Source organism: Leptodactylus fuscus, chromosome 1 (assembly GCF_031893055.1).
Source record: "Leptodactylus fuscus isolate aLepFus1 chromosome 1, aLepFus1.hap2, whole genome shotgun sequence".
Taxonomy (NCBI): Eukaryota; Metazoa; Chordata; class Amphibia; order Anura; family Leptodactylidae; genus Leptodactylus; species Leptodactylus fuscus.
Genome location: NC_134265.1, coordinates 206,367,627 through 206,392,736, shown reverse-complemented (window position 1 = coordinate 206,392,736; position 25,110 = coordinate 206,367,627). Strand labels below are relative to the sequence as shown.

General features: G+C 40.1%; 1 protein-coding gene across 1 annotated transcript in view; it reads left to right on the top strand.

The window, feature by feature from the left end:
* EFNA2 (ephrin A2) overlaps positions 1-25,110 on the top strand; it is a 191,436-nt gene that overhangs the window by 126,283 nt on the left and 40,043 nt on the right. Inside the window, exon 2 of the mRNA XM_075283680.1 lies at positions 17,557-17,849. Coding sequence (XP_075139781.1) covers positions 17,557-17,849 — 293 coding nt within the window. The remainder of the gene's footprint in view (positions 1-17,556; positions 17,850-25,110) is intronic.

The following is a 25,110-nucleotide window of genomic DNA, read 5'->3' as shown; positions in this document are numbered from 1 at the left end:
TGCCTCTAAGAAAACAAAACAGAATAAGAGGATAAAAAGAATGGAGGTTAGAAGATTAGTTTTTCTCCTTTGCAATTTCCCTACGATTGCAAATACAAAAACTGCGAAAGTAAGAAACAAAGGAAGGAGAAACCCCCTGATGGTTAAACGGCTTCATTCTTGGATCAGATCCAAAAACTAGTAAACTCGCCAGGCAAAAGTGCCCAGCAGGAGGCTGTGCAGGACTTAGTCCAGCAGGTGACACAGTGTACTGTGGCAGAATGACAGTATACGGATGTGCGCACAGGAGGGGTTAATTTCTGGTAAATGAGCGATACCAGGAGCCTTCTTCTTACCCAACAGGGAATCTTCATTTGTCAGGCTCAAGTGTAGGAAACAGAATCAGCAGTTCTATGAGGAGGTAGACTTGGAGGGGAGCATAGGGGAGAGGGTGAAGAAGAAATTGGAAGAATCAGGTGCTTGTCTGTGTCCTCTTTACATGAGAGCTGAGAAAGAGATGCTCAGGTTGTCAGATGGAGCTTGCAGTAACGAATGCCCCTAATGAAGCACCCAATTAACTAGGATCGGAGCCTTAATAGTAGCTGACGGAGCTGAAAGCTCTGAGTAGTCAATTGTCAAGTTCAACATCCCTTTGGAGTGAAATGTGGTGAAGCTCCATTCATCTCTGTCAGGAAAGTAAAGGCCAAAATATTAACCCTTCAAGTGCCTTCATAGTACTATAACTAATACTTTTATCTGTGAGTGACCCAATTAGATGAGAACCAGCTCCTGAGAATACATAACTCAAGTAGTGCAGCAAAGATATATAAACGGCAATGTAGCACTATTGTCATATTCTGACCTGCAAATTATAAGTGATGGCGTGTTGACGACTATAATGTTTACTTATGTTTATTTGCAGCAATAAGTGGTAGCTTCTTGAAAGTGCAATTGAAGATAACTGTACACTTTCCAGGAAGATATATAATCTAGAAGGGCATAGGGAGTGAAGGACAGGTATAGTAATTGTTCTAGGTGCCAGCACATCAACAAGCTACTTCGCCTTGGCTCATGTTATTAGATACTGGGCTAGAGCAGTATTAATATTTCCTTAATATCGCTGCATATTAAGAAAAGTCTGTTCCAATTCCTTGAATTTATAAGCTGAAAGCTATGAAAGTTTTATAGGTAACATCCAAAAATTACAAAACCCAAATATTCAGTTAGCTCTTATATTATATATTCTGTATATATCATAATATTAAGCCTAGATCTAATATTTTATGCAAGTATTAAGACAATTATAGCCTTATATGATAATTATGTATGTACATTGTCTATAGTGCAGAATGTTGTCAATACAATACTGTTCTCCACATGATATTTCATACTTATTAAGCGATTTCTTAAACCAGTAATCATACTGGAATTTATGGAAGGTAAGTATAGTAGATTACAATAAAAGCAGAGCCTAGGTCAACATGTGTCCTTTGTAGTGTTACACAATTTTATGTACCGGTAATGTATGTGTAACATCATAATGACATTTCCCTCACTTTAATGCAATACTGATGTGCCTCATATTATCTTACAAGTATGTATGCTTTAATATTACCAAAATCCATAACCAAAGGATAGTTCAACAACTCTAATTTAACTATGAGATTACATGCACAATTCAAGAGCATACACAGTACATAAGTACTTGAACATATGTGAAATACAAGATGTTAAAAGAAGTTGTAGTACTGCCATTAACCAACAGCACTGCTCTATTTTTATACAGGACATATAAGTCTTCACTAGTGCCTTTCCTTTTAAGATTTGGCATTGTGCGGATGATAAATTCTGCTGTGATGGACTGCAGCCATCTAGTGCAGCTAAAAGGAGTATACTTCCAAATGTTCTTAGAGACATGCAATATAGGAGTATAGTGTAGGCAGTGAAGTGGTGATATTAACCTAACTGCTAATGTGACTTTACAGCAATGCTGTGCTATAATGCTAGAATTGGAAGCTCCTGCAATCTAACATTATTATATACATGTCCAGTCATTACTTTGTGTCAAGGGGAGAATTTGGTCCCTTGTTGTGGCTTTAGTGCCCAACATAGGGAGAAACAGTGCTGGATTTTTTAAATCACTTTTTTCATACCTGTGATAAACATGTAAGACTACACTAGACGGACAATATGGACTTGTCCTGTGGTCAGCTCTGTATGTTTCTGAATTTTCAGTACGTTTAAATGTCATAAAGTATCATTATCTTTGAGTGAAAAAAATGTATATATATATATATATATATATATATATATATATATAGTCCATATTATTTTAATATAATACTTAGAATGTTGCTGTTAGTCATAATGGTTACACAGTTGTGACTTTTGATCATTTGCACTTGACAGTTGCCTTTACAATATTTTAAAGGTATGCTTGATATGTTGCCAGTCTTATTATAATAAGCATGTCGTGTGTTCAGTCTTGTAAATATCTGTATTTCCCATATAGTCGTAAAATGCCCAGATGGAATATGGAATTGATGACAGTATAAAAGCGAGCCAGTCTTCAGTTTGCTAATGTCTGTCCTTTCCGTCACCTCTCATAGTCCAGGTATTGTTTACAATGTAAGTGGCAGTATTTTGTCACTCTGCCAAGTTGCCAATGCTCTGAAAACTGTGAGAGCTGGGGATTTTTGGGTTCCTCCTCTCCACTGGCTATTGTTATTCATGTCCTTCTATCTCATAGCACGCTGACCAGTCTTTCCATGGCTTAGCTTATTTTGGTTATAATCTTTCTTCCAGTACCTGCTGCGTGCACAGCTGCCAAACTGTGTCCTCTTTCAAAATCCACCTGTTTAATCTGGTGCTCCAGAAAGCGCTGCTTTCTATTCATGTGGTGTTTGGTATTTTGGACATTTGACAAAGCGACTATAAATTAAAGTATTGCTGCTGTAATATCTTAGTGTTGTTACCATGTTTAGGGCATCCGCCCAGGACGATGAGGTCTGAACATGTAGCTGATTTAAAAAATACTACTGTCTGCGGGTCTGCATTACGGACATGTATTTTACTTTCCACACCGCGGTTTAGAATCTGTATAGTAAGCGTGTTTTTTTTTGTTTTTCATTGTTGTTTTTGTTGTTTTTTTAAAAAAAATAAAACTGAAAAGCTATCCTCATACTTCAAATAACCCTTTAGATTGCAAGCTCACTTAATCAAGGCCATCTTGCTCTATTTTTTAGAGCACCAGAGAAAAATAAAAATAATTAACAGTCATATAGATAACACTAAATCTAATAAATTATATTATACATACAGTTCTGCTATTAGTAATATTAATTTTGCTTTTGTTGATATTATTTGCAAATGAAGAGTCCATATGAATTGATACCTATTGTGATTCCTTGATTAAACTTAGATTTTTTATAACTCTCTACAGAACTAAATTTTTGTCACACCTTGTAATTTTTTAAGGGTTTAAGGCTAAAACACTCTATGAGACATGGAACTCTATCCTCAATCATTTATTTGTTTCTATTTGTTTTTGTAAATTTTGCTTGTAAGAATGAATATATTGTTGTTGTTGTTTTTTAATTTTAGATTACATTAGTTTTAAGCTTTATCTAAGTGAAGGTTTTATTCTTGCCCCCCTGTAGTATTATGACCTTTGGGGAAAAAATGGTTTTCTAGTGTAAAACTTTCATGTCACTTATCTTTTAATATACATATATGTATTCACATCATGCTTTTAAACATCTTAGTGTGTTTCTACCGTGTAAATATACCATTCTAAATTGTGGGCAGCAAGTAAAGATTTAGTTCATGTTTGTCCTAGACCAAATGAGCTTTTGCTCTTCTTGAATCAATAAACAGTAAGTCGATTATAAAGTAAAACAATTTGTTAGAGCAGAAAAGTATTTGGTCTTAACTGGGCTGCAAATGGAATAAATTGAAGACAAAGAGGAGGAGAGAAAGTAAATAATATTTAAATTGCTACACAAGTAAAATTATGGCCATGTTGTCTTTGGAGGGGGCGGTGGGTGTAAAATTGCTAAATGGCGTGGTATTTCTGAACCTGTGACAGAGATGTTCTCCAAAGTGCTCTGTAATTACACCTTGTCTTGTGGACAATGGTACTGGCTGATTAGATCCAGCTCTGGGAGTGCTACCTTCAGCAGGGCCTCACTGAGATAAATAGTATGTTACCAGAAGCAACTAAGCATGTTCTTGATGAATATTTGTGTTTGAGTGTGAAGGACGCCACTTCGAGTCCTCGAAAATACAAACCAGTGCCTTAAATGTACAATTATGCACATTCTTTGTGGGAGACGGAAGGAAATAAATAGGTTTTAGAACATCTGCATCTAGAAATGAAAATTGGCCACAAAATAAAAGGTAAAGTCTATTCTCAAGGAGCATCAGAAATTAGTTCCTGTAGTCACCTTACTAGCGAATGTGTCTCTGAGCACCCGCCATTCTCCGCTGAGCACACTACCTCATGCAGTATTTTGGACTCGAGTCATAAAAAGATATTTTGCTTCGTCTAAGCTTAATCTGGGCATGAGGCCATCTGCCCGCTTTAAAAGGTAGTCTTGGCACCCACAATGTGCTCATGACTGCTCTATCTGCTAACTCATAGTCTGCAAGCACCTGTAATCCTCTCTTCTGCAATGATCTGGGTCTCCACATTCACAAAAGGCCCTTTTCCCGCTTCTTACTTGGAAAGAGTCTTATTAAGCAGACACTGCATCCTAACAATGATGTCTCAGCACAAGAGAGCAGTCAGCAATGAAAGAATGATGCCGTGTCAATATTGTTAGCAGGGCTGTTGGGGAAAGGGACTGATCTTTTAGGAAAATTCAGAAAATGTATGCTGTTACTGAGATATGGTCTCAGTAACAAGTAAAGAGATGCCATTCTAAATTCTCTATTTCCTTGCAGTGCTTCAAGTATATAATCCCTAACGCAGCATATCTTGTACCGGTCACATCCCATTTCCTTCCATCTCGTGGGACCATTTACAATATTGATCATTCATTTCTAAGGTCAGATCCCATGGGGTTGGAAATACCCCCTGACGTGCCCCATCTTGTCAACCAGAGGAGAGTTTCTGTTGCGCTTGGTCTTAAACAAATTACAAGGTGTCTGCTATCTCAGTTATATATCTTCACACCAAGAGCTGACAGCTTTAATGAAGCGAGGGACACACATCAAATCCCACACAAAATATTTCTTTAGCATGTGTAAAAGAGGCAGATGCTGGTTCTATCAGTAAGGTCATCTGTAGAGGAGCTGAGGGGCTCCGCTGCTGTAATTCGTGATGACGTTTAATCAATAGTTCATACTGTACTTTATTGCACAGTCCTGGGGGCTCTATTTATTTTGTGAACCATCCAAAACCAATACTGCTCAATTAAACTTATGTAGTGCTGCTACCTCACACTCACATTTTGTAAGCTGAGGTACAAGAAATGCACACAGCTTAGGAAACTCCCGTTAACCCTCTTCATTCAGGAAGAGCCTGCCGAGCTTCCTCAGAAGAAAAGAGCACAAGCCAGACAAGTATCATTTAAATGAAGGAAACAAGAATCCTCCCATTCTATAGCTTTATGTGAAGCTTAAGATTTCTTGGGCGATATCATGCTGATGTACACCACCTCCTGTTTTTGCAAAGGAAACCTTCTTTGTTGATTTGCCCTGTTCCTCTTGTTTAACAACAGCCTGTCTGTGCATTGCATCTCGGCGATGAAAACAATACACGTACAAGGAGAATTGTATCAGTAATCCATCCAAGGGACATCCATATCACATTCCTCTAGAGATGAATGGACTGCTAGAAAGAACAAGGGATCTCAAAGATAGAGTGCCCTATCTGAGCTGAAAGCATTCTACATGTGCATTAGCCATTTACCAGCAAAAAACCTAGGCAGGCAGCTAAATGGTCCTCAACAAAAGACCATGGAAATGTCAGCTTTCTGCTCTTTCTTCTGTTCATCTCCTGCTTTATGTGAAGACAAAATAAAAGGCCCAGAGCAGAGGGGAGATACTCTGGATGCACATTATTAAAAATAACACTTCTGTCCAGATGAAGAGCGACTTGTGATCACCAGGAAACAGTAAAGGGCCTGCCTTGTCTGTGCATTTCAGTGCCTACTGTGAGTGAACAGCACAGCGTGACTGTGGCTTTATTACGGTCATCTGTGCGATTTGTCTTTGAGCAGGAACATGCACTTGTACAAAACCTCTGTCAGGAGACCAAGTTTTTCCCAGCCACCACCCTCTATTTAGAAAAGGCTGTAATGCTGAAGACTCGGATTGCTACTTGGTATTCCAATATTTTAGTTAGATTTTCATGGTTTAATAGTAAAAGCTCAGCTTATTTTTTTCCAATGTTTGATTTACCAACACGAGACAAAATATGGGAATTACAGAGACAATACGCGCGGGTAAATATACTGCTCAACAACCCGTTTTATCTGCTTTCATCTGTTTCCCAATGTGTACAATTTATAATATCTAATAAAGGGTAATTTAACAAATTTGTCAGTCTGCAAGGAGCTCAGAGTTTTTGATTTAAATGCAAATTATGTCTAATCCTTGCTCCTTGCCTAGACTTTAATATGAAGAGGAGTTTTCAAAAGTGCCCCGGTAAATTGTTCTCTTGTATTAATTTTACATTTTAAAAGTTACCTTGCCAGGGGCAGGGTTGGCACTACCGGATTGTGAGGATAAAAAAGCACTGCCCTTAATTAGTGTTTTTCCCCATGTGATCAGAGAGCTGATGAGGGTAATAATGAGATGGGAGGTTCATTGCCAGACTGATTCAACTCCCTGACTGCTACATGAGCTAGTCTATGTGGCTACATACATAACAGGCAGGTGCTGAGGTCTACTCACTACACATATTGCTGAGGGCATGTAGATAGATGCCAATAGCACCATCACTAGAGAGCAAGGGAACTTGCTGAGAGAATTTCCTGAGCTGTTACATGGACATACTGTGACTGCTGTGTCATAACCTACAGTGCGTGTAATGGCTGTTCTAAGACATATGGATAACGCTAGCTTTATATGGAGAATCTTTCATTTAGCAGCATAAAAGCCAGGCAGATTTTGCTACTGAACCCACAATTAAACATTTTTTTAGAGTGTTTTTATTTTGTTTATCATTGATTTAAAAAAAATCACTTGAAACGTTAAAGAATACTGAACAGAAGCAGGTCTCAGCTAATGCCAAAATTGTGCCTAATAGAGATTCTCAAAAATGATTACCCATTCATTTCTTACTTTGAAATTCCTAAAAAAAAATCCTAAGGGAACTGAAGTGTTGCAGTGAATGGACACTTCATTTAAATGCATGTATTCCAGCTCTGAGGCAGGTTAGCATTTTGCATTTTCTTCTTACAGTTATATGTCTGGAACGTTGTGCCTTTAAATGTTGCATCTGCTTTCATTCTCCAAGTGTCTCCCCTTCTCTATTAAATGCTGCAGTATCTGCTCACACTATCAGGCTGCATTTCCAGGGGCCATCAATATGATCCTACCCATCGTGCAGAATTGCCACTTACAGGCCCAGTGGGACTCTCTTTGTTAGCTGGAGCAATCTCCATTTAAATAGAGATCAGACGGATGAATTCTTCACAAGGAAGAGAGACAAGTAACTTTTTGGCATAAATGTTTCTTCAGAGAGGTGATAATCTGCAGCCTTATACTGTCCTTAGGTACAAGCCTCACCAAAATACTGAAGAATACAGTATACAAAGATGGGTATACATGAAGGCCATCCTTGCCCCTTCCTTCAATTAAAATATATTAAAAAAGCACTGTATTAGTAAAATATTATAGATCAGCTAAATGTTGAGTTGAGGACAGCTAATGTAATGACTACACAGATCACATATCACAGATATTGTATGTCTTCAAGTAGATTTATTTTCCACAAAACTCACATGAATGGCATTAATATCAGATTTTTTGAGTCATCCTCTAAAAATATCCACATAAGGCATTTTTTTAATTTTTTTTTTTTTTTTTATAAATTGGCTGATGGGTCTTCCTGGTCCTCCGTTCTAGTAACTCCTAGTGTCACAGTACAGTGAAGTGTTGGATGCCACTGGGGTTGGTGCTATGAAGTCTCCCATCAAGCTCTGTGTATTGTGAAGGACTTTCTGGTGTTCTAGAGGTTCATGAATTATTCTCCATGCTTCACAGCTGAAGTGTCAGTGACCCGACCACTGACTTCACAGAGGGGGTTCTGCCAGTGTTTTGTCTTGAGTTGTTTAAAAAGAGACTGACAGCTGACAAGCGTTCCTGTAGCGCTTCCCGCACTTGTCTCCTCTTGCAAACATATTACAACAGGCGTACCATTTACGCCTGTCAATCTAGTCAGAATATATGAGGGGGATGGAGTGCTCAGATTTAGAAGACTGAATGCAGTTAATTCCTTTCCTGTTTATATTTGCGTATCAATTAGAACAGCCCAGCAGTCAGGAAGATATCACCCACTGACTTTAGTATGAGAAATCCTCCTTATCCCAAGCCATAGGTTCAGTAATCCATGACTATCCAGTAGAAGGGCATTTATGACAAAGCGGGAAGGAACTGAAACCTGCATTGTACAGCTTGCACTTTAGTCACAATGCTTTAGTTGGTATTGTTGCCAAAAATATTGGTGTTTAAGAAACATTTTCAGTAAAAGGTAGTCTCGATTCCGTGCAGAGTAGCAGTTGGGTTTGTAGGCACTATTTCAAGACTATTATATAAAATGCAGGGGTCAAAAATAAAGCAACAATAAATAACAAGACTCAGCTCAAGGTGCTCCTGCCCCAGCTTTGATACTGCTAATTTATTGTAGTCTAAAAGGTTAAACACATGGGCCAGTTTGTTATTGTGGTTTAGGCCAGAATTCTTGTGCATTTTTTTCTATTTTGCCTTTTTTATTGGTTTGACATTTTTCTATTGCTTTTGCCTAGTGCACTTTTTTGCAAAAGTGACCTGTTAGGACATGGCCCCACATTGTGAAAATGCCACAATTTACAATATTTGCAAAGTGGATGGGATTCTGGCTAATCCCATCCACACATTGCAGAAAAAGATCCGCAACATCAATGCTAGGAGTTTAGAAAACGTTACGTTTTTGTAAAGCGCAGCGTGTAATCATACCTAGGAAAACACTGGTGGTTTTTGTATAATAGGAAAACTCTGTGGACTGTCTATGAAAAGTGTTGTGGAAAAAGCCATAGTGCGTTTCTGCCGTTGTCTTTACAGCTGCATTTTTTTTACTGTGCGTTACGTGGGGCCTTAGCCTTACGCTAGGTTCACACCTGTGTTTGAGTTTCCATTCTTTGGACAGTTGGGGACCCAAAAAACAGACACCCAATCCGCTTTAAAAGCATTTACCCACGGACCCCATAGACTATAATGGGGTCCACCTGTGGAGAGAAAAGTCCTGCTTGCTTTTTTAAGTGGAATGGGGAATGGAATCCCTGAACAGAAACCAGACACAGGTGTGAACCTAGCCATATGTAAGTTTAGATAGTTGTTTACCTTATTTACCAAAACTGAACTTGGGCTAGTAAAAATTAGTCCGTTCAGAAAAGTGGTATAAAAAAATGCTCCCATATTGTCTTTCGACTGAATTAGGCAATGTATACTTGCTTCAGTGCTGAAAAAGCGTCCCTATTTTCAATTTCTAAACAAAAAATTTGAATATTATCAATAATTTCTGTTCTATGTATTTTTTTCTTATTTCTTTTTCTTTTTTTAAAGATATCCCCTATCCCCAAGTATGCCTGGTTTCAGATGTTCCTCATATAAGGCTGAGTTCATACGTAGTTTTTTGGTCAGGATTTTGAGGCCGAATTCGCCTCAAAATCCTGACCAAAAAAACGTCTCCCATTGAAATCAATGGGAGCCGGTCAGTTCTTTTTTCTGGGAGCCGTTTGTTGCGGCTCCCGAACAAAAGAAGCAACATGCTCATTCTTCAGGCGGATTCGCCTTGCCTTGCCTAAAGACACTCCCTCCTCCCGACTAGGCCCATTCATTGTTTATTGGTCCGGAAACTAAGGCGGCCTCTGCCTCAGTTTCCACACCAGAAAACCCTGTGTGAACCCGGCTTAACTGTACTAACTTGTCTAAATCCAAACCATATTAAGTGAAGACTCTCCAAAGGATGACCTTTTCAAGGCCTAGACTTGGGTGGTTTTTATCAGAATCATAGCTTTTTGGGAAATGCTTCATAGACTACAATGTTGTGTAAACCACTAAGTATACCGATCCTCGTCTTTGAAAGCCTGAACCACCTAGGTGACCACTTCTCACTACAATTTTGTGTGCTGTCGCAAAAAGGTTTCACTGATTATGGCACAGTTACAGTGTAGCAAGGGGCCGGATAGAGTCATAAATGTATGTCTTTATAAAGTAACCTGAAATCATGAAGAATGATGTTTCCCAATGCAGTGGTTATGTGAGAATCAAAATCCCTCAAGGGCTACTCTGGGGCTTGACAAGTTAATTTAAGCAGTTTCTTCCAGCAACATACAAGCACACCCACACTAGCTGTCCCAAAGGCAACATGCCTGTCCCGAGTTTTTGCAGTATGTACACACTTCCATCTCCCACCAGGGACATCTGTATTAACTTCTCTGTTCTTTCATTGTCTCAGGCTGGCATCCATTCAGAAGAGCCCTGAGCAAAACATTTTATCCTAAGAGTACCAGCCGCTGCAGTGTGTAGTCAACAATTGTTTTTGCAGGTAATTAGGGCGGATTTTTTCTCTACCTGTCAGAGACTCAAAACAGAATTGTTGCGACAGGCCTGACACATCTCTGCTAGCAAGGCAGATTTATCCAACTGGAAGTGCAATGGGTAGAAACCTCAAATTAATTGGTGAGGAAGCCCTGCTGTGAAAAAACGTCAACATCCCGCTCTGGGATTTAACAGGGGGGACACAGAAATTTTGTCAAATTCATGCACGGAAAATCTTACAAGATATTTCAATTAATTTCTGTAAGAATAGATAGGTGTTCACATGGGAGACAGATGTACTTGTGAAGAAATTGAGATTGCGCTCTTCTCGCCTTCATTGAGCAATGAGAAAAACCAAACAATTAACCCCTCTGTTTGTAAGGGTAAAATATATGAAATATTCATAGACAGGCATGGGTGCTTCTAATATTCATGTGAAATTAATTCCTGAGGGCCGCCTGTATGCAGAAATGAGCATTTTCAGGAAAGTCGCTTTATGACACTACACTGCTGAGTTCGCACTCAAGCCCATGAGTGCTAGTAAGCTAAATCATCTACTATTGCTTTCTAATACTTGTGTGGTATACATTTATTAAATGATGGAAATATAATTCCTGGCCATAAAATGAAAGCTGATTTTCCATTTACTGAAGTAAAGATACATTATTAAACAAAGACATGATCTTTGTTGCGTATGTGACAAAATGATTCTGGAGACTTCAGTGAAAAAAATTCAGTAAGGGTGAATTCACACTGAGTAAACGCTAGCTTATACTGAACGTAAAACACGTTCAGAATAAGCAGCGTCTAAAGCAGCTCCATTCATTTCTATGGGAGCGGGGATACGAGCGCTCCCCATAGAAATGAATGGGCTGCTTCTTTCACTCCGTGCAGTCCCATTGAAGTGAATGGGGAGTGCCGGCGTGTACCCTCCGGCATGAGCAGAGCTTGCCGTATACGCCGGCACTCCCCATTCACTTCAATGGGACTGCACGGAGTGAAAGAAGCAGCCCATTCATTTCTATGGGGAGCGCTCGTATCCCCGCTCCCATAGAGATGAATGGAGCTGCTTTAGACGCCGCTTATTCTGAACGTGTTTTACGTTCAGAATAAGCTAGCGTTTACTCAGTGTGAATGCACCCTAATACCCCAAAAACTCTCTTGAAAACCCAATTTAATGCCAGGCCCCATGGGGAAAAAACACAATGTTGTTACTGCAAGTTGGATGGGATTCTAGCGAATGCCATCCATACCTTGCAAAAAAATAAGCACTGTGGACAAGTTGCGATTTTGAAGATTTTGCGGTGATGACTGTTGGCTGTTCATGCCTATGCATGGCCAAATGACTGGACCAGTCTGCACCAAACATAGATAAATCAGGCACGTCCAAAGATTTTAGAACTGGCTTCCACATCCAGCCTCTTCCTCCATTGCACATCATATAACCTGTATTAGCCAAGAGAGGCTCACATGTCCTTCGTTTTTTATAGCCTCAGCAAAATACATTATCAGAGAATTGCAGCATTCACTCACGGTTGTTCTCTGTTATCAGCCATTATCAGAAGAAAGTACTTGTATTACATAATAATAATTACACACGTATCACATTGAAAGCAATAGGTAAAAAAGCCTCCCATTCATTTCAATGGGTAGCGCGTGTATGCCGGCACCCATAGAAATCAATGGGATCTGTTTTAACACCGCTCATTCTGAATGAGTTTACATTCAGAATGAGCGGAGTGTAAACTTTGTGTGAAGGCTCCCTCATGGTTTTTTTTATGCCTTCCTCATGATTAACACTAGAGATGAGCGAACAGTGTTCTATCGAACACATGTTCGATCGGATATCAGGGTGTTCGCCATAATCGAATCGAACACCACGTGGTAAAGTGCGCCAAAATTCGATTCCCCTCCCACCTTCCCTGGCGCCTTTTTTGCACCAATAACAGCGCAGGGGAGGTGGGACAGGAACTACGACACCGGGGGCATTGAAAAAAATTGGAAAAAGTCATTGGCTGCCGAAATCAGGTGACCTCCATTTTAGACGAATAGTGGATTTCAAATCCGGGTCATATGAGAATGTGAACTTTGTGACTATGAGACAGGGATAGCTGTACAGGCAGGGATAGCTAGGGATAACCTTTATTTAGGGGGGAATGTTATTAAAAATAACTTTTTGGGGCTCTATCGGGTGTGTAATTGTGATTTTTGTGAGATAAACTTTTTCCCATAGGGATGCATTGGCCAGCGCTGATTGGCCGAATTCCGTACTCTGGCCAATCAGCGCTGGCCAATGCATTCTATTAGCTTGATGAAGCAGAGTGTGCACAAGGGTTCAAGCGCACCCTCGGCTCTGATGTAGCAGAGCCGAGGCTGCACAAGGGTTCAAGCGCACCCTCGGCTCTGATGTAGGAGAGCCGAGGGTGCACTTGAACCCTTGTGCACCCTCAGCTCTGCTACATCAGAGCCGAGGGTGCGCTTGAACCCTTGTGCACACTCTGCTTCATCAAGCTAATAGAATGCATTGGCCAGCGCTGATTGGCCAATGTATTCTATTAGCCTGATGAAGTAGAGCTGAATGTGTGTGCTAAGCACACACATTCAGCTCTACTTCATCGGGCTAATAGAATGCATTGGCCAGCGCTGATTGGCCAGAGTACGGAACTCGACCAATCAGCGCTGGCTCTGCTGGAGGAGGCGGAGTCTAAGATCGCTCCACACCAGTCTCCATTCAGGTCCGACCTTAGACTCCGCCTCCTCCGGCAGAGCCAGCGCTGATTGGCCGAAGGCTGGCCAATGCATTCCTATGCGAATGCAGACTTAGCAGTGCTGAGTCAGTTTTGCTCAACTACACATCTGATGCACACTCGGCACTGCTACATCAGATGTAGCAATCTGATGTAGCAGAGCCGAGGGTGCACTAGAACCCCTGTGCAAACTCAGTTCACGCTAATAGAATGCATTGGCCAGCGCTGATTGGCCAATGCATTCTATTAGCCCGATGAAGTAGAGCTGAATGTGTGTGCTAAGCACACACATTCAGCACTGCTTCATCACGCCAATACAATGCATTAGCCAGTGCTGATTGGCCAGAGTACGGAATTCGGCCAATCAGCGCTGGCTCTGCTGGAGGAGGCGGAGTCTAAGGTCGGACCTGAATGGAGACTGGTGTGGAGCGATCTTAGACTCCGCCTCCTCCAGCAGAGCCAGCGCTGATTGGTCGAGTTCCGTACTCTGGCCAATCAGCGCTGGCCAATGCATTCTATTAGCCCGATGAAGTAGAGCTGAATGTGTGTGCTTAGCACACACATTCAGCTCTACTTCATCAGGCTAATAGAATACATTGGCCAATCAGCGCTGGCCAATGCATTCTATTAGCTTGATGAAGCAGAGTGTGCACAAGGGTTCAAGCGCACCCTCGGCTCTGATGTAGCAGAGCTGAGGGTGCACAAGGGTTCAAGTGCACCCTCGGCTCTCCTACATCAGAGCCGAGGGTGCGCTTGAACCCTTGTGCAGCCTCAGCTCTGCTACATCAGAGCCGAGGGTGCGCTTGAACCCTTGTGCACACTCTGCTTCATCAAGCTAATAGAATGCATTGGCCAGCGCTGATTGGCCAGAGTACGGAATTCGGCCAATCAGCGCTGGCTCTGCTGGAGGAGGCGGAGTCTAAGATCGCTCCACACCAGTCTCCATTCAGGTCCGACCTTAGACTCCGCCTCCTCCAGCAGAGCCAGCGCTGATTGGCCGAATTCCGTACTCTGGCCAATCAGCACTGGCTAATGCATTGTATTGGCGTGATGAAGCAGTGCTGAATGTGTGTGCTTAGCACACACATTCAGCTCTACTTCATCGGGCTAATAGAATGCATTGGCCAGCGCTGATTGGCCGAATTCCGTACTCTGGCCAATCAGCACTGGCTAATGCATTGTATTGGCGTGATGAAGCAGTGCTGAATGAGTGTGCTTAGCACACACATTTAGCTCTACTTCATCGGGCTAATAGAATGCATTGGCCAATCAGCGCTGGCCAATGCATTCTATTAGCGTGAACTGAGTTTGCACAGGGGTTCTAGTGCACCCTCGGCTCTGCTACATCAGATTGCTACATCTGATGTAGCAGTGCCGAGTGTGCATCAGATGTGTAGTTGAGCAAAACTGACTCAGCACTGCTAAGTCTGCATTCGCATAGGAATGCATTGGCCAGCCTTCGGCCAATCAGCGCTGGCTCTGCCGGAGGAGGCGGAGTCTAAGGTCGGACCTGAATGGAGACTGGTGTGGAGCTATCTTAGACTCCGCCTCCTCCAGCAGAGCCAGCGCTGATTGGTCGAGTTCCGTACTCTGGCCAATCAGCACTGGCCAATGCATTTCTATGGGGAAAAGTTAGCTTGCGAAAATCGCAAACTGACAGGGATTTCCATGAAATAAAGTGACTTTTATGCCCCCAGACATGCTTCCCCTGCTGTCCCAGTGTCATTCCAGGGTGTTGGTATCATTTCCTGGGGTGTCATAGTGGACTTGGTGACCCTCCAGACACGAATTTGGGTTTCCCCCTTAACGAGTTTATGTTCCCCATAGACTATAATGGGGTTCGAAACCCATTCGAACACTCGAACAGTGAGCGGCTGTTCGAATCGAATTTCGAACCTCGAACATTTTAGTGTTCGCTCATCTCTAATTAACACTGTAGGGCAGTGGTTCTTAACCTTGTTTGAGGTACCGAACCCACCACTTTCATATGCACATTCACCGAAACTTCTTTAGTGATAAATCAAATATGATTTTTTTCCAAATTCAAGACATAGGTATATGTTTTTTTTTACTGATACACAAAATGAACCGTGCATACGGATCGATTGAACCCCTGCTGTAAGGTTATAGGTTGGACTTGATGGATCAGTGTTTTACAAACATTGTCAATCATTGTCCAATACAGGGCTCACAATCTACATTCCCAATTAGTATGTCTGTAGAGTGTCTACCTCAGTTTACTTCTCTGCAACTTTACCGAAATCTTTGCTTGTTACATTTTATGCTTTTTCAGCATACGTTTTCATAACCCTTAAAGTGGGTTATGGTTGTCAGGTGATCTTCCTGACTTTGTGGAATCCTTTCCACCCACACTTTATACCCAGGCAACGCTGGGTACTTTCTTCTTTTTTTTTTTTTTTTTGCAAATGTAGATTGTGAGATTGTGAGCCCCATATAGGGATCACAATGTACTTTTTTTTTTTTTTTTTTTTCATTTAAGTATGTTTTTGTAGAATGAGAGGAGAACATACAAACTCCTTGCAGATATTGTTCCTGGCGAGATTCCTGGTGAGATTTGAACCCAGGACTCCAGTGCTGTAAGGCTGCAGTGCTAACCATGCAGCCACCGTGTTGCCCCTTCACTGGGTACTTTCTCTAGTGAATGAATAATAATAAATAATAAATTTATCTTTTATTTTGCTCCTAAATCCAACCACAAAACGAGTCATTGTGTTAGCGGATTAGAGGTTGCTGCTGTCAGAGGAGCACTCATAGAATATGATATGTTTGAGTTGGTGGCACCTCACCGGATACAGTGGTCAGCTATTGATAGTTAGCACATATGTGTCCTATACATTCTAAGTTTGTATCTAAATATTGCCTTATTGTTCTGTTAACATTGATTTGTCATTTCAGTAGGTGTAGCCTGTATAATGGATATAACTATCTATCACCTAAAACGCCAGGGATGAAAATCAATGGGGACTATATTAATATTTTGCTTTAAGGGGAAAATATTGCATGGCAAAGCGTGGCATTATACACTAGTTTGATTAAACTGCTTCTATTTTTACCCAGTGCTATAACATCTGTTTTGCACCTGACTGTAAATGTACAGACACAGCAGTGTGTGACATAATATAAACACACATGGCAAATGTACCCAAAGGGTGCTTGTGAAGACAGCGTGGGAGCTGTGATATTATATAGAATAATGAATTATTGACATTTCCCTCACTGAACTATAAATGAGCAATGGTTACTTACACTTATAGGAATGTGCCATAGCCTTAAAGAACTCTTTTCAAGGTGAGGAGCTTAGTGCTAACTATAGTATCATGCTAGGCTATATGCCTTATGTGGCTACAATCATGACATTTTCAGGTACACACTGCAACTATTTCATGGTTATTGCAAGGAGAACCAAGAGTAGATCACAATAAGTCACAGCTACTATGAATTAATGATGGTCTATGCACTTGGTTGCAATGGGAATTACTGGTAGGCGATTTTATTCACTGTAACATTATATTTTGCTATTAGAGGGAATACTACTCTGTTCTATAATTAATATTCAGCAAAAAAAGCATATAACAAATGATAAACCTAGAAGAGACCAACAAATTGTTTTATCTTTGCCTTTGGTATAGGACTAGGGACAATACACTATTTTTTTTCCTCCATGTGAAACATAGTCTTAGTTATCACTTTTAGGCTAAGGCCCCACGTACCGAAACCAGGTAAAAACACTCCGGAAAAAACTTACTGAAAACAAATTTTGAAAATGCAGCTTTTCCTCAGCTCTTTTTTTGCACAGTGTGTGGGTGAGATTAACCAGGCTCTTATTCACTTTGTTGTACTGCAAAATACAGTGGGTTTTTTTCACAGCAGTCAAAAATGCCGAGCCCCCTCAAATGCCGAGTTTCTGCAACGTGGGGCCTTACCTTTAGAGACCCTAAAAAACTACTAATAAGCCTTCTACTGCGTTAGATTATTCTTCTGTTTTAGTTTTTTCTGTATTTTACCATAATGAATCAACATGATGATGTTGCTGCTAAAACATTGCTGTTATTTCTTATAGGTTTCATCATGGTGACTATACTGTGGATGTGAGTATCAATGACTACCTGGATATTTACTGCCCCCATTACGAGGTTTCACTCCCAGCAGATAGAATGGAGCGCTATATACTCTACATGGTGAATTATGATGGCCATGCCTCCTGTGACCATCGTCAGAAGGGGTTCAAAAGGTGGGAGTGCAACCGACCCGATTCTCCTAATGGACCACTGAAGTTTTCTGAGAAATTCCAGCTGTTTACGCCTTTCTCTCTGGGGTTCGAGTTTCGTCCTGGACATGAGTATTATTATATTTGTAAGTATCAGCAGAGAGTAGAGACCTTATAATGTTTTTACATATTAAGCTATTTTATTAGAAATGAATATTCATATGATAACACAACAGAATTAAATTTCACATTGTATGACATATAGATTACAAGTAGTAGATACTACCATGTGACTACACTAGATATCCTGCTATATTGGTGACAGAATTATTTTTGTAGAATTTAGTCTAAAGCAGGGATACTCAGCTGACAGACCGCGATCTGAAACCTTCATGTAAGTATATAACTGTTTAGTTCCCCCTGCCATAGTATATTGGTCCTTAGTGCCCCCATGCACAGTGTAATATTACTTTGTGCCACCAGGCACATTATAAAACTCCCTCATAGCCCCCTCATAGTATAATGCTACATGATTTTTTCCTAATTTTCTTATGCATCTTATAGTCAGATGAGTCTTCTTGTCCGAAAAATACCATAAATACTGGATGTGTCCAGCTGCTGTTCAGCTCAGACTTGATGGCAGACCCTGGTCAACAGACCTTTACTATAAGTAGTTGAGTACCTCTGTTCTAAAGTGATGTAATTACCGTATATACTCGAGCATAAGCCGAATTTTTCAGCCCAGCTTTTGTGCTGAAAAAAACCCCCTCGGCTTATACTCGAGTCAGTTAAAAAAAAATAAAAAAAAAATATATATATATATATATATATATATATATATATATATATTTTTTTTTAGGAGGGGGGGGGGGAGGTCTATGACCAGCCACAATATCAATGTATAGAACATAACACATTGCAAAAAAAAAAAAAAAAAAGATTTAAAAAAAAATAAAAGTTCTAAATCACTCTCACTTTCCCTAGAATACTTACAAAAGTAGAAAATTACTGTGAAGCACATACACATCTGGTATCCCTGTGTCTGACAGTGCCCGGTCTACTGAATATAGGGTATCTGCAGTGCTCCTGTTCCATTGGGAAGGGGGTTAATAGGAGCACTGCAGATCCCCTATATTCAGCCAGGCTGAATTCCAAGTGGGTGAAGAAAAAACAGTCCTCAAGCTCAGGGAAGGGGCAGACAGACAACCAAAACACGCCCTCCCCTTTCCCAGCATCTACTGCACCCAAAAACTCCGGCCATTTTAATTTTTGAAATTTTCTAGTAGCTGCTGCATTTCCCCCCTAGGCTTATACTTGAGTCAATAAGTTTTCCCAGTTTTTTTGTGCTAAAATTAGGGGGGTCGGCTTATGTTCGGGTCGGCTTATACTCGAATATATACGGTAGTTGTATTCCTATATGTTCAATAGTATAATAAGAAGGGTTAATAGTATGATAAGGAGGCTTAATAGTATGATAAGAAGGCTTAAGACAGTCAGAATTGTACTAATTTTATAATCTATAAAGATATAGCATGTGTTCAGTTGTACAGAGTGTGAAAGACATACAGAATAACTTGACATCTTATATGCACCTAAATTTATATGGCTGATCTGAAAGTCTTTCAGGTCATTATTATTCCTGTCAATCATACACCCCGTGGGATTCTATACCATTCCAAATATATTACAGATGACCTGTTAGGAGGGCGATTACTTATATTTTATGCAACACAAAACAAACCCAAAAAAATGGGAAGCTGTTAGAGAGTCATTCTCTTTTGCGTACTGGAATGATTTTTGACAATTATGCTGCAATCGCCGGCCATTTTTTGAAACATGTTCCTGCATAGTGCCATAATTTTACTATTACAGCTGTGAAGATTCTGAATTTTCAGTTGTGGGGACATACATGGGTATAAATTGAAATATAAAATAATCAGTTAAATTAACTTAACTAATTTCCATAAACAATTTATTTTTTGAACTCTGAATACGTTTCATTAAAGGGATTCTATCATTAGAATCCCATTTTTAGCTAAGCCCATGTTGGAATAGCCTTAATAAAGCCTATTCTTCCCCTACCTTTAGAATTATTCTCCATGCCGCCATTAGGTAGATATCCTGGTTTTCATTTTTATGCTAGTGAGTCTCCAGACAGCGCAGGGCACTTTCCATAGAGCGTCCCCTGTGCTGCTTTAAAACTCTCCAGTGATGCCCTCCATCTTCTTCTTCGCGTCTTCTCCCACATCACCGCACGTCTTCATCAAAAAATACCGACTGTCCATCGGCCATATTCCTGTGAGACTCTTTACCATAACAATTAAAACCAGGATATCTACCAAACAGCTGTGTGGATAAGAATTCTAAAGGTAGGGGAAGAATAGACTTTCTTAGGCTATTCCAACATGGGTTTAGTTAAAAACGAGAATCTAATGATAGAATCCCTTTAAATATACATTAAAAAATATCAAATATTACAGATAAATCTCCATTGCTGTAACTGTACAATTCTTATTGACGACCTATGCTTACCTATGCTGTGGAGGTCTGACACATGGGACTCCCACAAATCAGCTAATTGAAGTGACAGCAGCCCTCTGGCTCTTCCAGTTCACAGTGATCTCAAGTTAATTCATCACATGGAGTGTATTCAGCTCAGTCCCCTGCAAGTGAATGGCAAGTTAGTGACAGCTGCCATACAGTGTATCATCTAAATGCTGCGGTCTCTTCCAACAACTGATCAGTGGGTTGTCGGGTGTCAGGAGGCCACCAGTCTGATATTGATGATCTATCCTAGGGCTAGGTCATTAATATCTGAGTCTTGGAAATCACTTTGACAATAATATGATGTTTGGTGAACATTGACAAATTTGCATATCGCTATATAGGAGTCAATATAAAATTAAATGAACCTGTGATCTAATTAGTTGTATTCCTGTATGTTCAATAGTATGATGAGAAGGCTTAAGACAGTCAGAATTTTACTGTGGTACTGAAAATTGCAATTAAAAGTACTGTATGTTCCCAAGAGCACAATGGCCTCCATAATTCTAAAATGGAAGAAGCTTGGAAAAGCCATGACTTTCTAAAGCTGGCTGTTCCACCAAACTAAGTAATTGTAAAGAAGGGCCTTGGTAAGAGAGGTGATCAAGAATCCAATCATCACTCCATTGGGGGCAGATAATCTATTACTGTATAACATTTAGACAGTACAGTTAGACTAAACTGCACCAGATTTTCTAAATTGTCTGATACTGTTTGAAACGCTGGTGTACTTTTAAGCTGTCTAGTCTAGCTTTGCGCCACTTATTAGTTGTCTTAGTTTCCAACAAATGTTGGTACAAAAATTTGGCATAGTGGGCAAAATTTTCGTGCAGCTTCTAAAAATGAGGTATAAAGCATTTACCCCAGTGTTATGGCTCAAATTACACCACAATTCCGGTGCATATATTTTAGTTTATCTGCGCCAATGTATACTCATCCCCAGATATTACATACATATATCGCCCATCCCATAAAACTCTTTTTCTACAGGGTCTTGGCAGAGGTAGCAGCTGATCAACTGAAGAGCATCTACAGTATATGCTTCAAGCTAAATATGAAGCCTAACTTGTAGACAGAGGAAAGGAGAAACGAAGAAGAGAAAGCGCTTTAATGGGAAATCAGTTTAATCACTGTTATTTATTTACAAGAATTGCTCAAAGTACTGGCCGCCTGCCTCGATACAAGCAGTGCAATGCTGGAGATGGATTGATGCACCCATTCACAGACTCCAGGCCTGGCCCTCACCACGGTGAACGCAGCCTGGATGCGGTTCATGCGCTCTTCGTGGGTTGGCAGAGGCATTGTGTACACAATCGACTTGACATGTCCCCACAAGAAAAAATCTTCTTCGTTTCTCCTTTCACATGGCGCAGCGAGGGATAAGAAATCGGCAGTGCCACAACGGTACATTTCCGGTCATATGTTCATTACTAAAAAACGCTTCATATACCAGCTACAGTCCACCCTTTAATTTTCTGTACTTACTTTCCGGACACCCTGTATAGTGTTTAGTGTCCAGGGGTGTAGCTTTAGGAACTGCAGTGATAACAATTGCTACTGAATCCATGACCCTGAGGGGGTCTCAGTGGTCCCTCTGCTACATAAAATATACCATATTCAAAGTGAAACAAGGTAGGTAGGGGCCCCACCACAGATTTTGCATTGGATCACAGGAGCTTCAAGTTACACCTGTGTTAGTGTGGTGTTTACAAATTTCTTTACTCCACCAATAATCATGGCACTTGTAGATGTAAAAGCAGTGATATTTGCATTATCTTACAATGGACTGTCTTTCTCATACTTCTATACTGTTGCAATAAAATATTACATACTTTGCTATAAATGTCCAATAATCCACCATATCTGATATAAAAATTTTACAGCAGAATAATCCAAATATAGTATTCACTCTTCTGACAGGTTCTCTTTAATTGACTCCATGAATAAATTTTAGATTGTCACATAAATTCTTTACATATAAAATGTGCACCACTTTTAGAGGGACTTTTTTTTTGTTCATGGGATCACTTCTCACATACTGTCTCTACCAGCATATATTTCCTGTGATATGCAAATAATTGGGTACTGGAATGATTTTTGACAGTTATGCTGTAATCCACGGACATATTTTTCTTAGAAGCATGTTCCTGCATAGTGCCATAATGGTAATATTATGGCGCTGAAGATTCTTGAGCAGTGGTCTTTGATCTCTGCCATTTGAGTCCATTAAAAAAAAGCCAAGTGTTTTAACATACCCAGTTGTCAGGACATACGTAGGTATATATTAAAATAATCAGTTAAATTATCCTTAAAAAAAAAACTAAAATAATAAACTTTTTGAACTCTAATACATTCATTAAATATACATAAAAAATAACAAATATTACAGACAAATCTCCATTATTATAATAATCTGTACAATCCTTATTGATGATCCATCCTTATCAGTGGAGGTCTGACACCTGGGACTCCCACAGATCAACGGTTGTCTGGCTCTTCCAAAATGACAAATTGCATGTGGCTATATCGAAGTCAATATGAAATGAAATTGAGTTAGCCAGTATGCCTCCACCTTACTCTGCCTCTGTTGGCCTGATGAAGACGCTAGGATGGCATTGAAATGCGTTGCCTTTTTATGATCAGTCTTGTGGAATAAAAACTGAAATTACTTTCACATTACTCTGGTTGCAGTACCATTTATTTCCTATAGCAGCACTCAAGTGATACCGTTTTTTCTGCTATTGTTGTTGTTCCTTACCACTGTCTATCCAGACAGGTGGTCACAGTGCTGATCTGCAGCTTACATTTATAGCTCTAAGGGATTCCAGCCCCTCTGAGGGTCTACCCATTACATTTTGCTGTGCAACAGAGGCGCCAAGGTGGTTTACTTTTTACCTTTCCTTTCTATGTTAGCCAGTGAGGTACTGAAAGTTACACGTAAAAGTACTGTATATTCCCAAGATCACAATGGCCTCCATAATTCTAATATGGAAGAAGTTTGGAACAACCAGCACTTTCTAGAGTCAGCTGTTCCACCAAACTAAGTAATGGTAAAGAAGGGCCTTGGTAAGGGAGGTGATCAAGAATCCAATGGTCACTCTAGCTGAGTTTCAAAGATCCTGTGTGCAGATGGGAGATACACCCAGAAGGTTAACCATCACTGCAGCACTCCACCAATGTGAACTTTAGGCACAGTGGCCAAAATGAAGCCTCTCAGTAAAAGACACATAATATCCCATCCGAAATATTTCACTGCAAAAGGACTGAAATAAAAATCACATCACTGAAAAAAATCCACATTTACCTGTTGTTAAATGAATGCATGGTACTGTGCAAGAAGCAGGCAGACCCATGTAGAATATGTGAGAACCAAGATTCTTCTTCATTCTGATGAAACTAAGACTGATCTTTTTGGCCTCAATTCTAAGCATCATGTCTGGAGTAAACCAGGCACTGCCAATCATCTGCCCAATAGTATCTCTACAGTAAAACATGGTGGAACAGGGAGACTGGTCGGGGTTGAGGGAAAACTGAATGGAACAAAGTAGAGACATATTCTTAGTATCTAAACCACTAACTTGACCAAAGGTTTACCTTACATCAGGACAATGGTCCTAAGCACACAACAAAGACAACACAAGAGTGGTTTTCTGAGAACTCTGCGAATGTCCTCGAGTGGCCCATCCAGAGCTTTGATATGAACCTGATCGACCAGCTCTGGAGAGACCTGAGAATGGCTCTTCACTCATGTTCCTCATCCAACCTGACAGGGTTTGAGAGAACCTGCAGAGAAGAATGGCAAAAAATCCTCAAATCCAGGTGTGCAAACCTTGTGGTATCATACCATAGAAGAGTGAGAGGCTGTAATGACTGGCAAAGCGGCTTCAACTAAGTACTGAGTAAAGAATTTTAGTACTTATGCAATGTTTTAGTTTTTCCTTTTCACTAAATTCTGCTTTTACTTTGTCTGTGTTGAATGCATAATGATGGGAGTAAACCTGATTTTTTTCTAAAGTGTATTTTATTTTAGTACTTTCCAACTACATTATACACTAGAATACACTAATACAGACTATGTTAAAGGAAGTCTGTAGAACGAAAACTGGAAACAAACTAATGACTATACCTTGTAAGGCTGCTTCTACACTTTCCAAAAATGCCTTTCTTGTTGTTCATTACAGCTACATTTTCTTAAAAACAAGGAGTTTATTCTTATGTAAATTAGCTGAAAAAGGCTTATGGGCGTTTCTTCTGTTTCCCTCTGTATTGTAGATATCCACCCCTAACTGCTGCCAGGTCCGCCCCACATTGCTTGAGTGACATCTTCCACTTTGTCACATATACCTGCAGTTAGGGTTGGTTACCTAGAGAAGAGAACAAATGCCTTGCAGGAAAAGAAACGCCTCTAAACGCCTTTTCAGCTAATTTGTATTAGATTAAGAGGCTGATTTTCATGAAAATGGAGCTTTAATGCAGAACCAGCCTTCAAAGTACTGCCATTAGTTTAATACCGATTTTCCTGCTGATAGTCTCCCTTTAATGAACAGAATAGTTGTGACTGCACATATATGACTGAACATTATTTTCTTATGAGATAACATGCTTAGTCGTAAAAGGTATTATGGTGTATATTCTGTCAATATTCATAATGCCAAATCTAGCTACTTCTAGACACTCATTGAAACTTATCTGTACACAGTATATGCCCACAAAACAAGTCCCTTAGAAGATTCTAAACCTCTGAATTTAAGGGACATAACTTCATGAGAATATAGAGATGTAAGGCAACAATATGCACCAAAAATTTGGCATAACATATTAGCAACAAACAAAATTGCAAAATTAGACAAGAGTGTATAAATT